The sequence below is a fragment of the Nicotiana tabacum genome, chromosome 20, assembly GCF_000715075.1.
Source record: "Nicotiana tabacum cultivar K326 chromosome 20, ASM71507v2, whole genome shotgun sequence".
NCBI lineage: Eukaryota > Viridiplantae > Streptophyta > Magnoliopsida > Solanales > Solanaceae > Nicotiana > Nicotiana tabacum.
This window is the reverse complement of record NC_134099.1, coordinates 17,245,296-17,268,661: the sequence shown is the minus strand read 5'-3', so window position 1 is coordinate 17,268,661 and position 23,366 is coordinate 17,245,296. Positions and strand designations below refer to the sequence as shown.

At 37.3% G+C, this 23,366-nt stretch overlaps 1 protein-coding gene and 1 non-coding gene across 2 annotated transcripts; both read left to right on the top strand.

The window, feature by feature from the left end:
• The first annotated feature begins 7,002 nt into the window (after nt 1-7,002).
• Nucleotides 7,003-12,653, top strand: LOC107768286 (uncharacterized). The gene is made up of 9 exons (XM_016587399.2): nt 7,003-7,200; nt 9,354-9,474; nt 9,577-9,644; nt 9,751-9,810; nt 9,884-10,042; nt 10,425-10,571; nt 10,891-11,105; nt 12,232-12,340; nt 12,428-12,653. Exons 1-9 carry the CDS (start codon nt 7,066-7,068, stop codon nt 12,500-12,502), a joined length of 1,089 nt encoding a protein of 362 aa, XP_016442885.1. The 5' UTR covers nt 7,003-7,065; the 3' UTR covers nt 12,503-12,653.
• Nucleotides 12,654-13,342: 689 nt separating this feature from the next.
• Nucleotides 13,343-13,414, top strand: TRNAP-AGG (transfer RNA proline (anticodon AGG)). Its single transcript has one exon. It is a non-coding gene; the product is annotated as a tRNA-Pro (tRNA).
• The last annotated feature ends 9,952 nt before the right edge of the window (nt 13,415-23,366 follow it).

The following is a 23,366-nucleotide window of genomic DNA, read 5'->3' as shown; positions in this document are numbered from 1 at the left end:
CCACCCCATTTCATTTTGTCCCCCATGCTTCAAATAAACAATTTCAAAATGTACAATTCCTAAACTACCCCTTCCGACCTTACTGAAATTACCAAACTACCCCTGAACGTATTACAAATTTACCAAACTACACATCAGCCATAACACATCAATTAATCAAACTTAACCAAAATATAGACAATGTGATCAATTTCTAACAATGTTCAAACAACAATATGAACATGGATGAACATCATAACAACAATATCACATGAACACGATTTTAACAACATTTCAACAACAAATCACATGAACACGAATTGAACAACAAAGAACAACTAAAATTTGATTAAACAATATTTTAGCAACAAACAATCCTATTTTCGGATTCAACAACAACAACAAACAAAGTATAAAGATTTCTAAATTCAATCATATTGAACTTAAAATCAACTCTAACAACATTACAACAAACAATGTTTATATTAAACTTTAAACAAGATTATGAGAACAATTCAAGCAATAATCATAAATGGTAAACAAGAAATCAAACTATACAAAAATTCGGATTCAAGATCCTCCAAACAAAGTATGAACATGAATGAATCTATTTTAAGACAACAAACATGACGGATTAAACGATTAAAACAATATATTCCTTTAATACAACTAAATTCTTTAAACAAATAACAAGATCGACGAAGAAACAATTATGAACTTAAATTTGAACTTAAATAATATTAACAATTTCTAACAATACATAAACACATGAAACAAATTGAAGAAATAGTTGATTAAATTTCAATTTGAATCTAACAAACATCAAACTAACAAATACATACTTAAACAATAATACAAACATGAAATAAACATGAAAACAACTAATTAAACTTCTATTTTGAAATCTGAAAATTAATTTAACAAACAACATGAACATGAACAAAACCAAAAATCAATATCTAACCATAGACATGAATAAAACAAACATTCGCCGATTTTAGATTCGAAAAATATCAAAACAAAATATGGACAAAAATAAAAATTCAAAAACTACTAACCGGATCGAAACGACGAACAACGACCAAACAAACAACGAACTTGACGAGCCTCGAACAAAGGTCGAACCAACAATGACGAGCACGAGCAGACGACCAAAGAAGATGGTCATTTGGCATCGTTTAAAAACGAAACCAGTGGCAGCAGCAGCTCGGAGGAACTGGGAGATGAAGCAGTGGCAACTTAGGTTCTTAGGGTCGTGAGGCGGAGAAGATGAAACAGTAGAAGCAGCTCGATGGGTCTACTTGGTTTAAGGATGTTGAGCAGCTGCTCGTCGAGGAGGAAGGCTATGGCGGACAGCAGTAGCATAGAAACTGTGCACGCGTGGGGGACTGAAGGTCGACGGACAGTAGCAGCTGGAGGTCGACGACGATGAGAAGGCAGCTGTGGCTGGTTGGAGATGATGAAACAGTGGCAGCAGCGATGGAGTTGGGTTTGTTTGAGGACGGAGCAACTGTGGAGGGACGTTTGAGCAGCGATCGACGACGGGGATGCAATCGACGCAGCAAAAATGGTTGACGAGGTCTGTTTGGAGGTGAAGAAGCAGCAGCTGGGGGGGACTGGACGTCGGGCAATGACGGGTTCGTGGGGGACGATGGGTTTTTGATGGTGGTTTCACGATGGGAGGGTGATGGGGAAGATGTGCTCGTGTGAATGTGTTGACGCAGCTATGTGTGTGTCGATGAGGAGCTTGGAGGTGGAGGTAGCCATGGATAGCAGCCATGAATAGCTTGGGATGAATGTTTTGGGAGAGAAAGAAGATGGAGGGGGGCGGGTGACTTAGTAATTTTAGGGTTTTCTCTTCTAATTTTTTTTTTGTTTTTGTTTTATAAAAATGAAAGACAAATGGGGTTTGAGTCTTTTGGGTTATGGACTGGGTCGACCCAGTTCGAAATGGACTGGGTCGTAGGGAAGATTGGGCCAATTTTTGGGCCTGTGGCTTGAAATTGAAGAAGAGGCCTAATTCCGACTTTCTTTATATTTTTGCTTTCTTTTCTTCTTTTATTTCTCTAAAACTAAATTATAAAAATACTTAAACTATTATTAAGAATTAAATTAAGTTATAAAAGCGCAAATTAACTCCCAATAACAATTAACGCACAATTAAGTATTAATTTAGCATAAAATTGTATATTTGGACATTAAATGCTAAAAATGCAAACGATGCTTATTTTTGTAATTTTTTAATTTTTGTAAAACAAATTTAATTACTAACAACTATAGAATTAAATCCTACATGCAAAAATGCGACATATTTTTGTATTTTTTATTAATTTATCAAATAAACAAACACAAACAAATACAAATAATTATCCAAAAATATCACAAAAATACTCAAAATTGCACACCAAGGAAAATCATTTCATTTTGTATTTTTTGGGAGTATTTCTTATATAGGGCAAAAATCACGTGCTTACAGCTCCCATTCTGATAAACCCATAAATCAAAAACCTACTGTAAAAACACAATCATAACATCAGAATTCTAGGGCTTCTTCATCGCTCCCATTGCTAAGTATTCAGTCGGCCGGAAACTGCTGTACAATGTCGGAAAATAGCTGTTCATCGAAGAGGATCTGCCGATGTGGGGAAGTTGCTAATCACTTTACTTCAAAAACTCTCTTAAACCCTGGTAGAAGATTTTACAGATGTCCTAAACCTGAGGTAGTTTTTATTTCTGTATTTCGATTCCTGTTACAATTCCCAACTTTTATAGTGTTCAATATTTGAAGATATTTTATTGTGGTTTGTGTAGAGTGAAGGATGTGGGTTTTGGGAATGGCCTGATAAAGAGTATCCTAATATTGCGTTAATTTCAATTAATAATGTAAGATTAGAAGCTGCAAATCGCGAGATTAAGATGTTGAATGTTTCTTTGGAAGCTCTTAAGGTTGAAAGAGACGGGCTGACTGAAAAGTTTGAACTCATAGAGGCTATGAAGAATTTTGAAGTTAAAAAAATATGGAATTGGAAGCAAAAGTGGTTAAGTTGAAGATTATCATCACAATTTTATGCTCGCTAATAGTTGGATTTGCATTCTCCTCTATAATAAAGTGAAATTATGTTGAAATTATTTTGTCGAAGGGGAATGTTGTATCAACAGTTGAATATTGGAATGTTGAACTTGTCATTTTTTTGGGTTGGAATGGTTGGATTTTGTATTGTAATGACATTGTTAATGGCTGGATTTTGTATTGGAATGTTTCTTTGTTTAGATGTTTAATGTTGAATTTGCTAAGTCATTGTTAACCAATTACTAAGAAATAGTGATCCCAACTTTCTCATACATCTGGGAACATGCTAATACAACTTTCATACTGCTAATACAACTTTCTCATTTGTTTAGTCCAAAAATGCAATGTTCAGTCATAAACCTCAAAGACACAAAACCAACCAAGGCTGACTGCCATAAACCCAATGCATTCAAGCTCCAAAAATTGCTATACAATAAATGATATTGTTGCAGTCAAACTGATGATAATTAAACAGTTATACAACAAACACAACAAGGACAACAAACTGCTGATAATGCAGTAACAAATACAACCGATGATACTGTAGTAGCAAATACAACAAACTGCTTCAGGACTGCAATATCTAGCTGACACAAAAATTAGGCAGTAAGAGTAACAAAAATTCGGCAGTAACTTCAATTCAGATAAACCAAACTACATAATTCAACAAGTTATAATTCTGCTTATTACATCAAATTGGAGAAGTGAATGCCACTGTTATAACTTCAAAAACTTACTCAATTAAGTCATAACAAGGAATCCAACTCCAAATGCCAACAAAAAATAAATCAAGTGTTTAAGTTTCACTTTAGCTACCAACTAACAAAACAAGTCCTAATTAGATTATCAAGGCCCCTTTCTTGTCTTCAACTTCCCAATTCTTTGTCTTGTTTGCATCTCCAACTGATTACCAGTGATTGCTGCCTTTTCCTTCCATGTCAAGTTTACTGGGGAGTATGGAAGATCAACAGGTTCATTTATACCTGTGTTATCTCCTGTAAACTTGATTGTCCTTGTCCCAGTGTTCATACCAACCTTCTGCCTTTGCATAAGTCTAGTTTGTGATTCTGATATAATACTAGGCCTTAATGGAGATTCAGGTCCATCATCAAAATCAGAAAAAGCACCCAAAGTTAGAGTAAGCATAAAGATAAATGACTGACTGCTGCTAATGCCTTCACTTGTTTGAGACACTTGGGGTGCTAATAAATTGATATCTGCCAATACCTCATCATCATCAATGTCTTCATTAATCAAAGTCTTTTGTCTTTTGGCTGGCTTCTTAGCCCTAGATGTATGCCCATCATTTTCATTTGATGGCTGCTTCTTCTTTGTCACTTTCTGCACATTCATTGGCTGTTTAATATAAAAAAGAAATAATTAATATCAATTAAGTGTAATAAAAAAGAAATAGTTAATATCAATTAAGTATAATAGCTAAGTATTGGGTCTATACCTTTTTACATCCCCTTGCATTATAGTTTGCCTCTCCACAATTGCCACAAGTCATAATTCTGCCTTTCTAGACTGACTTCACTCCCCTTGCCTCTTGATTGCCTCATCCTTTTGTCTATCTCTTTTGACTTTAGGCGTGCCAGCTTGTTTCACTAGTTCTGGAGGTTCCAAGTGTTCTAACTCTTCAAAATCATAGGCCAGGACATCAGAACCTGCCTCATCTTCATCTTCATCTTCATTTTCACTACTACTATCATCAGTACCAACTAATACTTGAGATATGTAAGCCTCAGTATGGTTGATAATGTTGGGGACACAAATATTTTCTTCACACTCATCTACAGCATAGACATTTAGTACCTTAAATTCATCACAGACAAGGCATAAAAGTTGTCTAATCCCTATATCTCCTTCAACTTCATAATACTTACCAGATGATCCAACAATTATTAATTGTTGTACCCCTATATACTCTAACAAAAGAATGTATTCATCTACTATATCTTTAAAGGACAATAGGTCAGAATCCTTTTCTTTCCAGATGTGGACCAACTTCTTTGAATAGACTAGGTGTGGCTCTTTAATCCAGTCACCCTGTAATTGAAAACTAGTTCAACAAGAACCATTTACAAACATAAATAAGACAATATAAAAAACTTTATACAAAATGGACCCCACTTAATAAAGAAATCAGAAATGAAACAATAAAGAATCGGAAAAAAACAGTAAAGAAAGCAGAACATTGGAAAAAAAACAGTAAAGAATGCAGAACATTACAATAAAGAATGCATACTTACCACTTTCCAATGTACTTAATCACATACATAAGGGATATTTGAACCCCATGCAATCATACACGAGCAAAAAGACACAACTCAAAGCAATAATAGACCATCAGAAATCAGAAATTAAAGGACCACCTCAAAAGATGTACACGCACGACAAAATAATATTAAATCGACAAATTACATGGTAGGAAGCATGTATAATAACATTCTGATATGCACATTTACCAGGAAAAAAAACCCTAGCTCGAAACATCAGGTAGAAATCGAACATTCTTCAACAAAATTAGCAGAAACACAACTTTATTTAGCTGAATCATGAAATTTTGTAAGAAATAACTCACCTTTTTGAGTCTCAGATCCACAATTTTGTCACTGATGGAAACCCTAGATGGAACCCATCCCGTTTGTCATTCCTTTTTCTCAGTTTTTGATCTTTTATTTATGTATTATTTACGGTGATTTGAGTGTATTTACTTAGTTGGTATGGTTTATGAACGGGCGGGCGGGGCAGGGAATTGGGGCGGGTTAGTTTTATTTAGTGTAGTGGGTTCTTGGTCTTCTCAGAGCGTACCACGTGTCCCAGCCGTTAAAATAGGGGAACATATAAAACTTTGTTGGATGGTAAGGGCTTTAAGGGACGGAAAGTATAACGGGGGACGGTATTGAATAATATACCATAATAGAGGGATATATCAGTCCCTTTTCCGTAGAAATAATATAAGGAGGTTGTATATAAAGTTTGAAGTCATTTAATGGAGATTTGGATTGGTTTTGTAAAGAATTGCAACTGAAAATCGTGAAAGATGTTCGTCTATAGATGCATGTATAAAGGTATATAAAAGTGTATAAGATGTGTTTATATACTCATATACACTATTATACAAGATTATATATTATTATGCAAAAAATTGACTTCGTCTTTTTCCTTGCGTCTTTTCTGAAATTTAACTCAAATCTTGCTCAAATCTACTCCAAATCACTTCAATTTTAAATTTTGAACTCCTTTTGATATTTTCAATTAATTGGAACAACACCCAACTCAAACAACCAACAAACTCAAAAAATTCTATTTTCGAAAGCAACAACAACAACAACAACAATATCCCAGTATAATCCCACCAGTGGGGTCTGGGGAGAGTAGTATGTATGCAGACCTTACCCCTACCCCGAAAGGCAGAGAGGCTATTTCCAGGAGACCCCCGGCTCAAGAGAGCAACAAAGAGCTTTGAATTGCCTTCAATGGTGGACTTCTACTTTTCAATTTTCTTACATTGCAATCAGGTGACACATGGAGAGAAGCAATAATGGTGGACGACCCCTTGAAGCATATGTAGGAGATATGAGAAGAAGAGAGAGTGAAAGCAATAGTTGTGAGAACACAGATTTAACTCCATAACTTTTAGAATCAATGATTGTAAGAACATAGATTTTGAATTTGCTAGTGCTTTCAAAATATGTACAATATGGACTAGGTGAGTTAAAACTTAAAAATATCGGTCATTTTTTATTATGGATTGAAGTCATGTATATTTTTTTTATAATTCTTTTTAAAAGTAAATACATATTTTATTATTGGCAAACTGTACACTTCCCCCAAAAGCTCATCGGACGTGGGAGTCCTAATGGGCTTCCAAGTCAAGGCCCGCCCAAAATACAAGCCCTAACTTTATCCATCTTACTTCCATTTACTCTAACCGAGAAAAAAAAAACAAACTTATTTAAGACTTGCAGAAAACTCCAACAAACTTGAGTGCTAAGAAAACTAAATTCGCAATGGATGCACAACAACAGCAGAGACAACAAGGTGCTCCCCAAATCCCAAGGCCCGGCGCCGGCGCCGGAGCTGGTGGTGGAGACTTTACTCCCATTCTCACTGTGCTCGTGTCCTTCATTGCCATTTTCGTATTGGTGAACTAATCTTAATCCCTAAATTATCAATAAAGTGCTTGTAAATTATCTATAGTTTCTTATTTTTGTTTCATTTTCTTAGTTTTGATTCTGCCTATTTTATTTTTTGTTGCTATTATTAATTTGTGATAAAAATGTAGAGTGAATCAGTGAATAGTGCTTGATAATTGTGTTTAGTACATGTATCGTAGATGCACCAGGTGCTTGATAAACCACCATGCTAAGGCTTCTATATATTCATTATGCTTGATATTTGCGTTGATCACTATAGAGTGGATTTTTCAGTTTAAACCATTCTTTGATTTTTAGGATGAGCTTTTTCTGTTTAAGTGGATTATCTACTTAAGTGAAGACCAATCTAAGACCCTGTTGAGGATGTAATGGCTTTGATTGAATTGCTTATAGAGTAAAAGAAAGACAAATTAGGGTAGAGTGTTTGATTGAGCTATAGAAGTACTCGAGGTGTAGCACCGAAGGGTTTGGCAAGACGGTCAATAAAGTTGGAATAAAGACCGTGGAAGACCAGTTTCCAAATTCCAACTGAGGCGGGAATAAAGAAGTTATGTGGTTTCTTCCCATAATCGAAGCCTTGGTGGGTAGAGTTACTCGGTACATGTACTGGTAGAAGATACATTGCCCACGGAATAGTCAAGGTGTGTGCCATTGGTCCAATCACCACAGTTATCTAAGTTCAATCCAGTTTAAGACCCTGTTTTGGATGAAATCATTTAGACTGGTGTGTTTATTATGGTAGAGAAGTTCTGTTGATATACTAACATTTAACGTTTATTCTTCAAAACATTTGGTGTTAGTTTACAGTCATATTCTTCTAGATATTTATTTTATTTTAAAAAGCATGTTTTATAAATGGTCAAAATATTAAAATAATGATAGTCCTCTTGTGCAAAAACCTTATGGTCAATAAATTTATTTCCTAATTGTTCCTGGTAAAAATTTCCAAATTCTTGCTTTTGCAGCAAAAAGTATATTACCGTATCCCTGACATATTTAGAGGTAATCCATAACTGAACTCTGTTACGTAATTGTCTCATTGAATATATCAGATTACATTGTCTTGATATTTGTAACTTGCCTGCCATTCTTGTGACTTAAAAATATATGGATAGATAATTGACACTTCAAAAAAGAAATGGTTAGATGATTAACACTTCCGTTTCCTTTGGGATTGTTACTTCCCTTCAGATATATAGATGGAGAAATGGTCGTTCATCATGTCTGATCTTCATGGTTCTCCTGTCAGTAATTATTACTATTGACTTTGAGAATGATTATTAACAGCTCACAGGAACCCTTTTGTACAAGCATGAGAGTTTTACCTATATTCCTCCTACTAGCTTTCACATACAATTTCTGGTATTCCTGGGATTGGGGCAATCATATATCCGTTGTTTCATGCTACATCTTCTATGGTATTGTTAGTCCCTTAAAAGTGGAGCTTAATGGAATTAGGGGTGTAAGATTCATCAAATGCTATTAGCGATGCCCCTACTCCGTACCCACTTTGATTTCATAATTAAGAAAAGGAGTTACCTAGCTAATGCAGTAAGGGGAGGACACTCTTCTCCATGATTCGATGTATCCAGGGTATATAAGCTGAAAGCTGTTGATTAATCAACATAATGGAAGCTTGGAAGCTGTCTTCATTACATGATAAATTTTTGCACACATTTAGAGTATTTGTGATTGAGTTGGTTGTTTAAGACGACATTCACAAACAGGATAATGGTTTGCTGCATGAATGCTCAGCAGCTGGTGTGCTTCTTTCAGTTTTGACTGGGGTTCTATCTTGTTAAAATGTTCAAGGATTAGTGTCGTACTTCTCTAGTGTTTTAATTGGTCGTCACACCCCCAAAAAAAAATTAAGAGTCGCCTTTCTGGTAAAACTTTTGTTGTTTGATTGTTTTTAGATATAACTGTCTTGGACATTGTTTTTAGATATAACTGTCTTGGATTTCACCTGCCAATTGTTTGACACTGAAATATTGGCAATGGTCTAATGCTTTGGTAAACGATCCTCAACTTGTATTGCATTATGCTATTGAGTAACTTGGTAATAGGACTTAAGTATAATAACTGTGACTTGTATGTTGGGGATATGATTTATTAGAAACGATCTTCTTCTTCAAGTGCAGATTGTGGCTCCTTCTATGTCAACATTAAATAATAGTTTATCCATTTTACATCAAGTGCCGGAAGGTCATGTTGGAGTCTACTGGAGAGGAGGTGCTCTTTTGAACACCATAACTGATCCAGGTTATATGTGGTGCTTTAGCTAGCTGATCATTTGCATTTTATTGGGGTGTATCCTTATTTTGAAGTCTATTGTTGATCAAACATGTATGTTTGAGTGTGCAGGTTTTCATTTGAAACTTCCCTTTATAACTCAGTTTGAACCCATTCAAGTTACTCTTCAAACAGATTTGGTAATGTTGATCTCTCTTTTGTTATACCTTTTTAAGGTTTTCTATCTCAAAATTTCTAGCAAGTATGATTCTTTGAGTGATGGCTCTGGATCATGTGCTAATGCAGGTTAGGGATATTCCTTGTGGGACCAAAGGAGGCGTGATGATCAACTTTGACAAAATAGAAGTAAACCATCTGCCTTGTAGTTATGCTATATGCAGGAATGCATTGTTCATCTTTTTGTTTCATGTGCTTTCAGGTTGTTAATCGCCTTCGTAAGGATCACGTATATGATACTCTGCTGAATTATGGGGTCAATTATGATAATACATGGATATATGACAAGATCCACCATGAGATCAATCAGTTCTGCAGTGGTCACAGCCTTCAACAAGTTTATATTGACATGTTTGATCAGGTAAGAATCTTCTTGGCCTCTATAGACAGATTGGTCTGCCAGTTGTAGTCAACATTTATGAACTATGCCTTTTTTGTTTCTTTCTGGTGTTTGTGCTGTTCAATGCGTCCAGTAATATCTTCATCCACAGATTGTCACTTTTGCGAGTTTCCCTGGCTAGCATAAGGATTAAGCTGTCTTCTAACTGTTCTGGTTTTAACCTGCCAGTCATGCTTTTCTCACTTAGACATGCTCTATTTCGTGCTTAAACTCCGTGACATACCTTGTAAGGCGAGAAATATGGCTGATTACTTACATCAGTTCTAAAACAAAAATTCGCAAAGTTAATTTAGCGGAAGTTATTGTTAATAGTCTTGACGAGGTGCCTGCCAAACATTTTCAGATCGATGAAAAAATGAAAGATGCTCTTCAGGCCGACTGCACACGATATGCTCCCGGTATTGAGATTCTCAGTGTGCGTATTACAAAACCTTCCATCCCAGAAAGCATAAGACGAAATTTTGAGAACATGGAACAGGAGCGCACCAAGGTATTAAGTGGAGAACTCTACATTTTGTTTTTGTATTATCTTTGGCCGAACTCTGCATTTTCTTTTTGTCTTATCTTTGGCCGAACTGAAGATTTTGGTGTATTGGAAACAAAAGGACTTCAAGATCTGTCTTTGCATTATTGTGTCAAAGTACATGCATAAAAGGGCTGGTTTATGAGTGAACATTTCTCTCAACCTATCATCATAATAGCAACTATTGAATACCTGACAATCAATGTATTTCACAATGTGCCATTATTGCTCAGGGATTAACAGCGACTTAATTGGTAACCATTCATGCATCAATCATGTGTTACAGGTCTTGATTGCAGTAGAGAGACAGAGAGTTGCTGAGAAGGAAGCAGAGACACAGAAAAAGATAGCAATTAGTGAAGCTGAAAGAAATGCTCATGTTAGTAAGATTCAGATGGAACAGAAGTTGATGGAAAAAGATAGTGCAAGGAAGCAAGAGGAAATTGCAAATTCAATGTACCTAGCTCGTGAAAAGAGCCTGTCAGATGCAGCTTACTATCGGTGAATTCTTTAAACTTATCTCCTGTATAGTTTATGTCAGAAAGCACTCAAGGATGAGGCCTAACAGTCAATGAAGTGGGATCAAAACTATGAGATCACCAAGATCAAATCTCGGCAGAGGCAAAAAGCACTAGGCTTTTTCTTTCTATTTACCTAAGCCTCGGCGGGTAGAGTTACGCAGTATCTGTCCTAGTGCGAGCAGTGTTCAAAAAAGCGACCGCTTCCTCGCTTTAAGCGAAGCGGAGCGCCGGGTGTGTCGCTACCTGTACTAAAAGCGACTCAGCTACAGAAAAGCGGTCGCTTCTACCAAAAAAGCGGGAAGCGGGAAAAGCGGAAGAAGCGATCGCTTCTTGAAATAAACAGCCCAAACGAGTCTTTTTCAATTAAAAGAACCAAATCGAGTGAGTCTTCTGTTTTAGTCATTCTTCAGCAGCAACCTAGGGTTTTAAACCAGCCCTTTCTTCCTCAAAAAACCAACGATTTCAACAGGTATGTTTTTATTTTCATTCTTCTTCTCCTTTTTCTTTTTCTTTTTCTTTTTCTTTCTAAATCTAAACGTCCAAAAAGCGTTGAAATGCTGGCGAATTTTTTCCAGAAAATTTCTGCCCCTCTGCCCAAATTCTGCCCAGATTCTGCCCAATTTTTGCCAAATTATATATTTTTTATTCTTAGTTCTTATGTGTTATGTAGTTGATATTTTAATGGTGCCAAAAGAAGATAGGAAAGACCCGGCTTGGGCTTACTCGGCAAGAGTTAGCGAGACCAACAAGATGGCCATTAGATGTCTAATTTGATGCTACTCTTTAGCTTTTTAATTCAAGTATTGAACATTTGCTTACAATTACATGTGTTGTCTATGCCATATTTATTTTAATTTTTTTTTTTAAATTCCGCTTCACTTCAAAAAAGCAGGCGCATCGCTTCTCCCTATTCGTGAAATGGGGGTTGTCGCTTTTCCTTGCTTCACGCTATTTTTAACACTGAGTGCGAGGTACTGGGTAGCGGGTGGGATAGTTGAGGTCACGTAAAATAGCTCGGATACTACTGTTATTAAAACACAGATTCTGTCAGACAGTAGATAATTTCTCCCATTGAAGAGTATACTAACCAATCTGGGATTTTTCAGAACAATGAAAGAAGCAGAAGCAAACAAGCTGAAGCTTACTCCAGAATTTCTTGAGCTGCGATTCATTGAAGCTATAGCCAACAACTCCAAGATCTTCTTCGGCAACAAGGCAAGGCTCATTATCTTATAAGATTCATCTCCAGTAATCCCCTTTCTTGAGTTTATAGTACTTTGTGCTTACAAAATATGATTTCAGGTGCCCAACATGGTTCTTGACCAAAGGCTACTTGGAAACTTTTTGCAAGAGGGTGTGCCACGCCAGGAGTTTTAGGGGGTATACTGTTTAGGCTCGTCTGTTGAGAGCTTCGAAGTATATTTTTTCTGGTACATCACACGGAGAATGATACAATGTATTGGTTTATTCGTATGTTCTATTCTGTACTACTCAGCATCAAGTTTATACCGCTCTTTTGACAGGGAAACACTGCTATATTCTTGATATGCTATTTGCTAATTTTCCACGTAATTGTGTCAAAACCTTGTACGTATATCATATGAGGAGCTTAACTGTCAGAGGTGAAAGAAGGAAAGACTCACTTTTATTCGTTGGCGAGCAAGAAATATATATATATACACACACAGAGTGTCCTTTAAAGTTTTCAACGAAGTCCTTCTTTCAGCAAAATCGAAGCTCCTTAGTGCAATCGATTTCAGTATGCCGGTTTAATTTGAAGAGAAAGAGGGCAGAAATCCTTACAATCTCAGAACCAAGGAGAGAAGGTGGCGAAGGATCCGGATTCACTTTTTTTTATTTGATTCATACCCGCGTAAAGGCTTTTCCTTATTAAGGAAGAAGCCTAGAAGGCAGAACTCTGAACTAAGCCCAAAGGCTAGATCCCACTTCGAACTTTATGTTTCAAGCACGTTGGCATTTGATTTTAGCCATAAAGAGGGAACCCCGGTAAAAAAAAGGCTTGCTTCTTTCTTGATGGTTGAACGGAATCAAGCCCAAGGGAAGTGCAAGTAAGTTTTTATGTGAAACATGGGCTACTAATCTGAAAATGGAGTTCTAAATCTGTTAGAACTGCCAAAACTACATTTGGATTAGAAAAATTTTCTATCTCAAAATAGTAGTGATAAGAAAAGATGAACTAAAGTGCAGTGTCAGCAAGGGCATTTGGTCTAGTGGTATGATTCTCGCTTAGGGTGCGAGAGGTCCCGAGTTCAATTCTCGGAATGCCCCATTAATAATTTGTGTTCCTAATGTTTTTTGCCTATCCTATCACCCTCTTTTTCTCTCTCTTTCCATTCTCCTCGCCATCCTGCCCATGTCTATCCTGTCTCTTTCCTTAAGTTAAAAACAAAGCTTCTATTGGCCATAGATTTTGACTGTTTTTTTTCAAAAATATTTTGTTTCATGGAAGATGATCAATTTTTTTGAAAAAAAAAATTCAAGTTTCCAAAAATAAACCAGTTTTAGGTGATCTTTTTATTTACAAAACTTCAAGTTTTTTGTTTTCAAATAGAATGCATATCCAAACACAACTTAAACCTTCAAAAATTATTTTCCAGCATAATTTTAAAAATTCGTTTTTCAAGTTTCAACCAAATCTATATCCAAACGCTACTTTTAACTCGAGGAAAAGTCTTGATACATAGATAGAGCTGAATTAGGATATTAAGTAAGAGTGGAGTATCATTCTATCTTCTAGATGTTGTAGCTGTGACTTTAAACCTACGGCAAAAATCTTTAATTATTTACTTTATACATTACTCAAACTGAGAGCAATAAATACGGCCACATTTACTACTCAAATAATAGATTGTCTCTGTATGGCAATTAAAACAAAAAGAGCACCGATTATGCCTCAATTATGAATAATTTAATCGACTATATATCAGTATTGCTCTACTTAATCTCATTTCAAATTCATGAGAAAGTACAGCAAAAAAATTATGAACCGAAGATATTTGTTAGACTCTAAATACCTGCTCCAGACGGCAACAAACTATATTTCTGGTCATTTTCAACACTTTCCTAATCATGAATCCTAGGTTCTGTGTATCCATGGACTATACGAGTAAAAATTTACGGGGCGCCCTATTTGGTCACTCCCATTTAACTTACCATTTTTTAAACAAATTCAGCCCCCTTTCTCCTCCTCCTTCTCCCAATGATCTCCATATCTCTCCGGAACTTAACATTGATGTAACAATATCTCTCCTTCTGTGGCTTCACTCAATTCCTCAGAAGCCATCTTACTATATATTCTAGTAGCGTTATTGTACTAATATTTACTGAACTATCAGCATATGAAAAAAATTAAACATTATATTTGCCATCCCACAACGATATAAAAGCAGTGAAAAATCTCATCTGTCAACAATTGGATACAGAAGATAATACGCTTCCACTTAATGATATGAGCTCAAACGTATGGGCAAGATTTTAAATAATTAAGCAACAATGTTGAAAGTAAATTGAATAGAGAAATGAACAACCTTGACCCTGTATTACATTGAGTAAGAATAGCTTCATTCCAGATCAGAAATTGTATAAACCAAGAGTGGAGATGAAGGTCTTTCAAACTGAGGTTGGCTGCTAACTCTGAGCGTTTAAGAAAATTAAACACTGGTGATTCAGAATAAATGAATGAGGCCATCTCCATACTTAGAATATAGAATTTGAAAGGTCAATCTTCCTCCCCCAAAAATAGAAAACTTCAGTTCTAGAGCTAAAGTTCGATAGTTACAAAACAAAAACTTCAGCTCTAGAGCTGAAGTTCGCCAGTTACAAAACAAAAACTTCGCCAGTTACAAAAACAAAAACTTCAGCTCTAGAGCTGAAGTTCGCCAGTTACAAAACAAAAACTTCAGCTCTAGAGCTGAACTTCGCCAGTTACAAAACAAAAATTTCAGCTCTACAAAACAAAAACTTCAGCTCTAGAGCTGAACTTCGCCAGTTACAAAACAAAAACTTCACCTCTAGAGCTGAACTTCAGGCCCAGCTACTAGAATGCTGAAGTTTTGCGTGATTGCCTTTGCTACTTCAGCCCCGTATGCTGAAGTTATGCGAAAAAGCGGGTACACTTGCAATTTTTTTTTGCAAAGCGGGCACAAGTTAAAACGTGACACAAAAAACGGGTATAGATGAAAATGCCCCACTATACGACGGGGAACAAAGTCCAATAATTAAAATCCAAAAAAATAAATTCTTCTGTATACTTTATTTTAAGTTTTTATTTTTATTTTTAAATGAAGTCAACACCAAACAGACGGCTTACAAATAAAGCAAAAAGCAAAAAGTAGTGCATTTGGTTTAATTGTATATATAACTTTTTTTCAGAAAATTTTCAAGTTTTTTTTTAAAAAAAAACTTGTTTGGTTATATTCATAAACTTCCTTTGTTATGTAGTATATCAACATTAAGAAGTAATTATTAGGTTGTTCTGACATAAATATTTATATTTATAATTTACCTGTCTAGCATGTTTTCAAAGTACCAAACTTGTTTATTTAAGCTTTCTACCTAAATTACAAGTTTTTAACTTCAAACTTTGACTAAACAAATTCTAATCGAAATTTAGTTGACAGTGACGCATGCCTAACTGGTGTAGTCTCATTGTCTCTTCTACATTATAAAATCTTCGAAATTAGAAAATTGAGAAGTCAATAAAGCAAATGTATTGAAACCAGGAGATTAGTTTGACCTTCCTTGTCGGGACGAAGCTGTGATGCAAAATTCACAATTTTAATTTAGTGAGTAAGAATACTACTTATTATACTTATTATATTATTTATTTTATAAGAGTTTAACTTATATACATAAACAGACGAAATGTAAAGAAATTTTATGTAATGTTATTAAATTGTGATACTGCATTGGATTAAGTTTTTTATTGTGAATAACACACTATTAGAAATTCAGTCAAAATCGACCAACAAAATCGATTGATATTGGTTGGTAATGGGCAAAAATTGGCCGATTCGTAGTTGTGATGACCCAAAAGGTCATTTTATATTTTAGAACTCGATTCTGTGTTCCGGGGCCTTTAAAATCTTATTTTATTCCTCCTTGATTTGTGTGCGCAGTCCGGGCGTGTTTCCGGAAAGTTTTTATGTTGAAAGTTGATAAAAATAAGGAATTTTGCTTAAAAACCTCATTTGAGTTGACTTCGGTCAACATTTTTGGTAAACGGACCCGGACTTATATTTTAACAGTCCCGGTGGATCCGTATCGAAATATGGGACCTAGGCGTATGCCTGGAATCAAATTCGGAGGTCCCTAACTCGAGATATGAATTTTTGTTGAAAATTAAAAGAATGAAAATCTAATGGTTTCAAGAATTTGGTTAATGTTTGATCGCGTTGGTATCAGGTCCGTATTTTAGTTCCGAAGCCCGATACAGGTTCCTTATGATATTTAAGACTTGTCTGTAAAATTTGGTGAGGAGCGGAGTGGGTCTGAAGTGATTCGGACGTCCAGTTGTGAAGTTAGAAGTTTTAAAGTTTTTTTGAAAATTTCATTCGATTTGGTGCTAAATTCGTAGTTTTAGGTGTTAGTTTGGCGATTTAATTGTGCAAGCAAGTTCGTATGATGTTTTAGGACTTGTGTGCATATTTGGTTTGGAGCCCCGAGGGCTCGGGTGAGTTTCAGATAGGCTACGAGAGGTTTAGACTTAGAAAATCTGGTGTGAGAGTGCTGTATCTGGTGTCTGGTACATTGTACTTCGCAATGGCATAGTCACTCTCGCGATCGCGATGGGGATCTAGGATGGGGAGAAATTTTACTCTACACGAATGTGGAGGTTGGGTCGCGAACGCGGAGCGATGAGGGTCGTACCCTTCGCTATTGCGGCCAGCTCAATGCGAACGCATAGCATTTGGGACCTGGGGGAGGGGGTCAGTCGCTCTTCATCGCGAACGCGAGCAAGGGGTCGCGAATGCGAAGGCTAGGGGGCATAACTTTGACTCGAGAGATTAGGAACCCTTGACTTATTTTCTATGTGAAATCCATGTGAGCGGCGTATAGGTGAGGTGACGAGTACCTATGCGCTGCCAATTTATCTATTTTATCTGTTTCCTTCCCGTTCTTCTTATATTGTCTTTTCCTACCTTAACTGCTACATGCTTCACTTGTATTTTTATGTCTAATTGCTACATGTTAGACATTGCTTCTCTTTGTTGAAAATATTAGTTCTTTCGTAGCTTCGTTGTCTCCCACTATTTGCCTGAGTTGGTTATTGGTACTTTCAAGGCATATTTTCTGGATTGTTCTCACTGTGTAGTATTATTCGTGTAGATTCTATATTGAACGAGGTTTCTCTTTTCTTGGTTCAGTTTGGTAATTATTTATCGTAAAGGCCTCGTGATTTATCCTGTTGATTTGACTATGTACATTGAGTGTTTGGTTCTAATATGGTGGGATCGGGCTGCACGTTGCAGCAGGTGTAATAAGGGTGGATTGATATGGTAAAATAAGGGTAAAATTATGATATTGATATTGATATATGGTGGGATCGGGTTGTGCGCCGCAATAAATATATGATTTACTATTATTGATATTCTTATGGTGGAATAAAGGAGGATTATGTGTTGTTTGGTGAGATCGGGTTGCCCGCCGTAACAACCTATATGTTTCTATTTCTTGAGCTGCGTTGTTTTTCCGATACTTTGTTTGAACTGGTAAAATACACTGGTTTATTTTCGAGGCTGTGGTTATCATTTCCTGTTGGCTGTTTAATTCTATATTGTAATTCCATTATTCTGTCGTTATCGTATACTGCATACAGGTTTTAGTGTAAGTGACCCACCTTAGCCTCGTCACTACTTCGTCGAGAATAGGCTCAGCACTTACCAGTACATGGGGTCGGTTGTACTAATACTGCACTCTGCATACTGTGCAGATTTTGAAGTTGGTCCCAGCGGTGGATTCTAGCGTGCTCGGATGAGACATTGTTGGAGACTTAAGGTACGGTTGTTCAGCGCCTGCAGCTCCTGGAGTCCCCATCCTCTTTTCTTTTTAGTTGTATAACTTCATTCAAATAGCTTCTACTTATTTCAGACTCTTATGTGTATTACTTTAGAAGCTCGTGCACTTGTGACACCAGGTTAAGAGAATTGTAATAGACGTTTGGTTGTTTAACTTCCGCATTTATACTTAGAACATATTTGTTATTTCAGTTCGTTATTAATGCTATCACTTAAACTGTTAAAAGAGGTAAATTGTTCTAACGTTGGCTTATCTAGCAAGTGAAATATTATGCGTCATCACGATCCCGACAATGGAAATTCTGGGTCGTGACAAGTTGGTATCAGAGCACTAGGTTACACAGGTCTCACAAGTCACTGGCAAACTTAGAGTCTAGAGGATCAGTACGGATACGTCTGTATTTATCTTCCAAAGGTTATTGAGTTAGGAACAGTTTCACTCATATTCTTCTCTGTCGTGTGGTTTTTATTCTATCATTGCTGATTGAACTCTTCTATTCTGTTCTCTCGCAGATGGCAAGAAAATGCACCGTATCTTCAGCTGAGCAGTAGCCAAAGCCCCTAGTGGCAGCTCCTACGTGGGGCAGAGGTTGAGGCCGAGGCCGTGCCAGAGGCCGAGGCAGGGGCATGGCTCGGCCAAGAGCTCGAGCAGCAACACCAGTAGCGGAGCCTCAGGTGGAGTTTGATGATGAGGTTCCAGCCCAGGCTGTTGCTGCCAGACCGACTCAGGTTCCGGAGGGGTTTATAGCCACCCTAGTGCTTCAGGATGCTTTGGTTCATCTAGTGGGCCTTACGGAGAGTGTTGCTCAGACCGGAACATTTCCAATGGCACCAGCCATCTCTCAGGCTGAGGGAGGAGTCCAGACTCACGCTACTCACACTCCGGAGCAAATGGCTCCTCAGTTTCAGACTCCAGCAGCACAGCCAGTTGGGGTAGTTCCGCCGGGTGTTGAAGCACAGACCGGTGACGGATTAGCTATGTCTTCCGAGGCTTTGTGTAGATTGGATAGGTTTACCAAGTTTTTCCCAGTTCACTATAGCGGTACATCTTCAGAGGATCCTTAGGACTATCTGGACAGTTGTCATGAGGTGTTACGGAACATGGGGATAGTGGAGACCAATAGGGTCGACTTTGCTGCATTTTATCTGTCAAGTTTCGCCAAGAAATGGTGGAGGGATTGTATGTTGGCCAGACCAGCTGGGTCGCTATCTCTTACTTGGGACCAGTTCTCTCAGCTATTTCTTGAGAAATATCTTCCTATCACTCAGAGAGAGGACTACCGGAGCCAGTTCAAGCATCTGTAACAGGGTTCTATGACTGTCACTCAGTACGAGACTCGATTTGTGGATCTAGCCCGTCATGCTATTCTTCTGTGTCATGACCCAAACTGATGGGCCGCGACGGGTGCCTGAGTGATACTCGTTAAACACCCCTAAGCATGCGTCTAAGATACGAATCTGAATAACATCTGCTGAATTACGAAAATAACATATATGAATGAACCCCGCCAACAAGGCATATGTATGTATACATGCATGATACAGTGGGTGAGCCGTCAAGGCTGCTATAGATAACTATACATTCAAAACTGAAGGCCGACCAAGCCACATACAACCCAACTAGACATACTATCCACAGGCCTCTAATAGAAACATAACTGTACAAAGACGGGACTGAGCCACGCCATACCCATATACGTACATACGTACATATATATACACACACACACAAACGTATCGTAGCAAAATCAAAAGTAGCTCCAGATCAAGTGAAGCACGCCAACTCTCGCCGATCAAGGATCCTAAGAAGAGGGACCGTCAGCTTGCCTACCTGCACCTGCGGGCATGAAACACAGGCCCCGTGAAATAGGGCATCAGTACAAAAAATGTACTGAGTATGTAAGGTATGAAAATTAGTACGTAAAAGACATAGATGAAACATGGAATAAGAAAATACATCTTCAAATCTGAATAACTTTGTAAATTCTGAAACGTTTATAATGTCATGCACGTGCGTATAAATGTCGTGCCATGCATAGGTGTCGGTGTACATAATATCATCAAGCCACTGAGGGCACTATGGGCAACATCATCAACATATACTAGCTGATCAGGTGGTGGTGCGTATATAACGCCGTAACTTTTTCCCATATCCCATATATATATATTTACATATATACGCGTATATAATGCCATCTAGCCATGGGTCAATGCACATGTATAAATGAGTGAAATGCATGAAAAATACGTAATAATATCAATATTCCTTCCGGATAAAATTTTCCAACTGCGTATTATTCTGAGACCCATGAACAGGAGATAATAATAATTCTCATGGGGAATCAAGAATATAGACACCCCTACTATTTCTATGAATAGAGTAATTTATGGAAACTGTGTGTTTGCTCGTTTCTTCAGTATAATTTGGATCATGCCAAAAGGAAGAAGGGAGAGCCTTAAGATACCTGTTCCTTGAATTATTTGAACGAAATGAAGCTTCTACTTCTACGAAATATGAACGAAATCTACACTTGGATTGAAACGAAATTGTTTTCTACTTCTAACATTTTGTGAACCAAAGCTAGAATGTATTTAAGCTAAAGGTTAAACTTGTTCCAACATTTTTGAAGTTTACTTTAAGCTTCTGTTTCTAGCTTTTTACTTCCAGAATGGATTTTGATATTAAATTGTTATATCAAGCTTCTTTGAACTTAAGACTTATCGTTGATTAAGTTACTTTAGACACCTACACATATATTCAATGAGTCATCTTCCTTGATTAGTGGCCTTGTGCCACGTTTCTTTTGGGCATAATTAGTTAAGTTTTGTCCATTTATTGGTTAACTCGGTAATGTTCTGTTACCTGGTAATTAATCAATTATCCGCATAATTTAAAAATTACCACAAATTACTTAAAATTCTATTTATTTTTAAAATACTTCATATATACTTTATATATTATACTATCGTGGTCATATGGTACCTTGCATGGTACTAGTTCATAATTATCAGGTATTATCGCTCGACCCGTATTTTATTCCAAATTGGACACTTTCAACGAAACTCATTTTCTTTAATCTGTGTATCCCTTTATCCTTCATAACACTTATTTATCGCTTGTTATAAATAGCGTAAGTATGTTAACGTCAAGAAGATCTCATCCCGAGTCTACGTCGGTTAACTGAAAACAAAATTTTAACGTACGAAAATGCGAGATGTAACATCCTTCCCCCCTTAGAAACATTCATCCTCAAATGTTCAACTCTCCGTGATCTATATAACTTTGGAAAGGTCACCTCTGTAATAACACCACTACCAAGTCTCCCCATAGAAGCTTAATAACCCAACGACACACAAGACCATAATTATGAATAACGACAATGGCCTCACATGACCAACAACAATAACTAACACAAGAATTTATGCACGTACCTTATGATTATGATGTCTCAACCAGACCCTTCTCTGGAGAAGGAAATAAGTAGGGATATCTAGACTTAATGTTTTACTCGACCTCCCAAGTCATTTCTTCCACATTGTTGTGTCTCCAAAGTACTTTCACGGAGGCTACCTCCTTATTCCGCAGCTTGCGGATTTGTCGGTCTAGGATGGCAACCGGAACTTCCTTGAATGATAAATCTTCTGTAATCTATACATCATTCGTGGGTACCACTCGGGTAGGATCGCCAATGCACTTTCGTAACATAGATACGAGAAAAACCGGATGGACAGACTCCAACTCCGAAGGCAATTCTAACTCATAAGCTACTCAGCCCACTCTTCGAATGATCCTATAAGGCCCAATATACAGTGGGCTAAGTTTGTCTTTCTTGCCAAACCTCATCACACCCTTCATTGGCTACACCTTTAAGGATACCCAGTCATCAACCCCAAACTCTAAGTCTCGCCGTCGCACGTCAGAATATGACTTTTGACGACTCTGATCTATCAATAGTCGATCCCGAATCAACTTTACTTTTTCTATGTCTCGCTGAACCAGGTCTGGCCTGTGTAATCCAGATTCTCGAACATCAAACTACCCTAAAGGCAACCTATACTTCCATCCATAAAGAGCTTCGTATGGAGCTATCTGATTACTGGAATGGTGACTATTATTATATGCGAACTCAATAAGCGGTAGATGATCATCCCAGCTACCTTTGAAGTCTATTACGCAAGCTCGTAATATATCCTCCAGTGTTTGAATAGTACACTCGGCCTGTCCGTATGTCTGGGGATAAAATGTTGTACTAAGACTTACTTGAGTCCCCAATCCCTTTTGGAAGGACCTCCAGAAGTTAGCTATAAATTGAGCTCCTCTATACGATATAATAGATACAGGGACACCATGCAGTCGTACTATCTCCTTAATATAAAGCCTCGCATAATCCTCTGAGGAATATGTAGTTCGGACGGACAGAAAATGGGCTGAATTTGTAAGCCTATCAACAATCACCCATATTGAATCAAACTTACACTGGGTACAAGGTAAGCCTACGATGAAGTCCATATTGATTATTTCCCATTTCCAAGTCGAAATCTCCATAGCCTGCAATAATCCACCAAGTTTTTAATGCTCAATCTTAACCTGCTGACAGTTAAGACACTGAGCAACAAATTTTGCTATATCCTTTTTCATTCCGTCCCACCAATACACTTCCCTGATATCATGATACATCTTTGTTGCTCCTGGATGGAAAGAATAACGAGAATAGTGAGTTTCTTCCATAACCTGCCGACGCAGCCCTGCAACATTAGGCACACATAATTGTCCTTGATATCTGAGGACCCCATCTTTTGTAATTTCAAACGGTGTCCTCTCCTTTTGAAGGGTATATCCCTATAATAAACTAACACAGGATCCTCGTACTGGCGTTCCTTTACTTTAGTTACTAAAGATGATATTGCCGTATCCTGAAGAGTAATCCCAACGTCACCTGAGTCCAGTAACTGAACTCCAAGACTAGCTAGCTGATGAACCTCATGGGCTATTCCCCTCTTTTCTGGCTACAAATACGACAAGCTACCCATAGATCTATGGCTGAGGGCGTCGGCTACTACGTTCGCCTTCCACGGATGGTATAAAATATCAACGTCACAGTCTTTAAGTAGTTCCAACCATATCCTTTGACGTAGATTCAATTCCTTTTGTTTGAAGATATACTAGAGGCTCTTATGATCCTTTATAGATATCAACATAAATG

Coding starts and splice junctions, on each gene's coding strand:
- LOC107768286 (XM_016587399.2), top strand. CDS start 7,066: ATGGATGCACAACAACAGCAGAGACAACAAGGTGCTCCCCAAATCCCA. Junction 10,572..10,890: donor TGGAACAGGAGCGCACCAAG/GTATTAAGTGGA, acceptor CATGTGTTACAG/GTCTTGATTGCAGTAGAGAG. Junction 11,106..12,231: donor TCAGATGCAGCTTACTATCG/GTGAATTCTTTA, acceptor GGGATTTTTCAG/AACAATGAAAGAAGCAGAAG.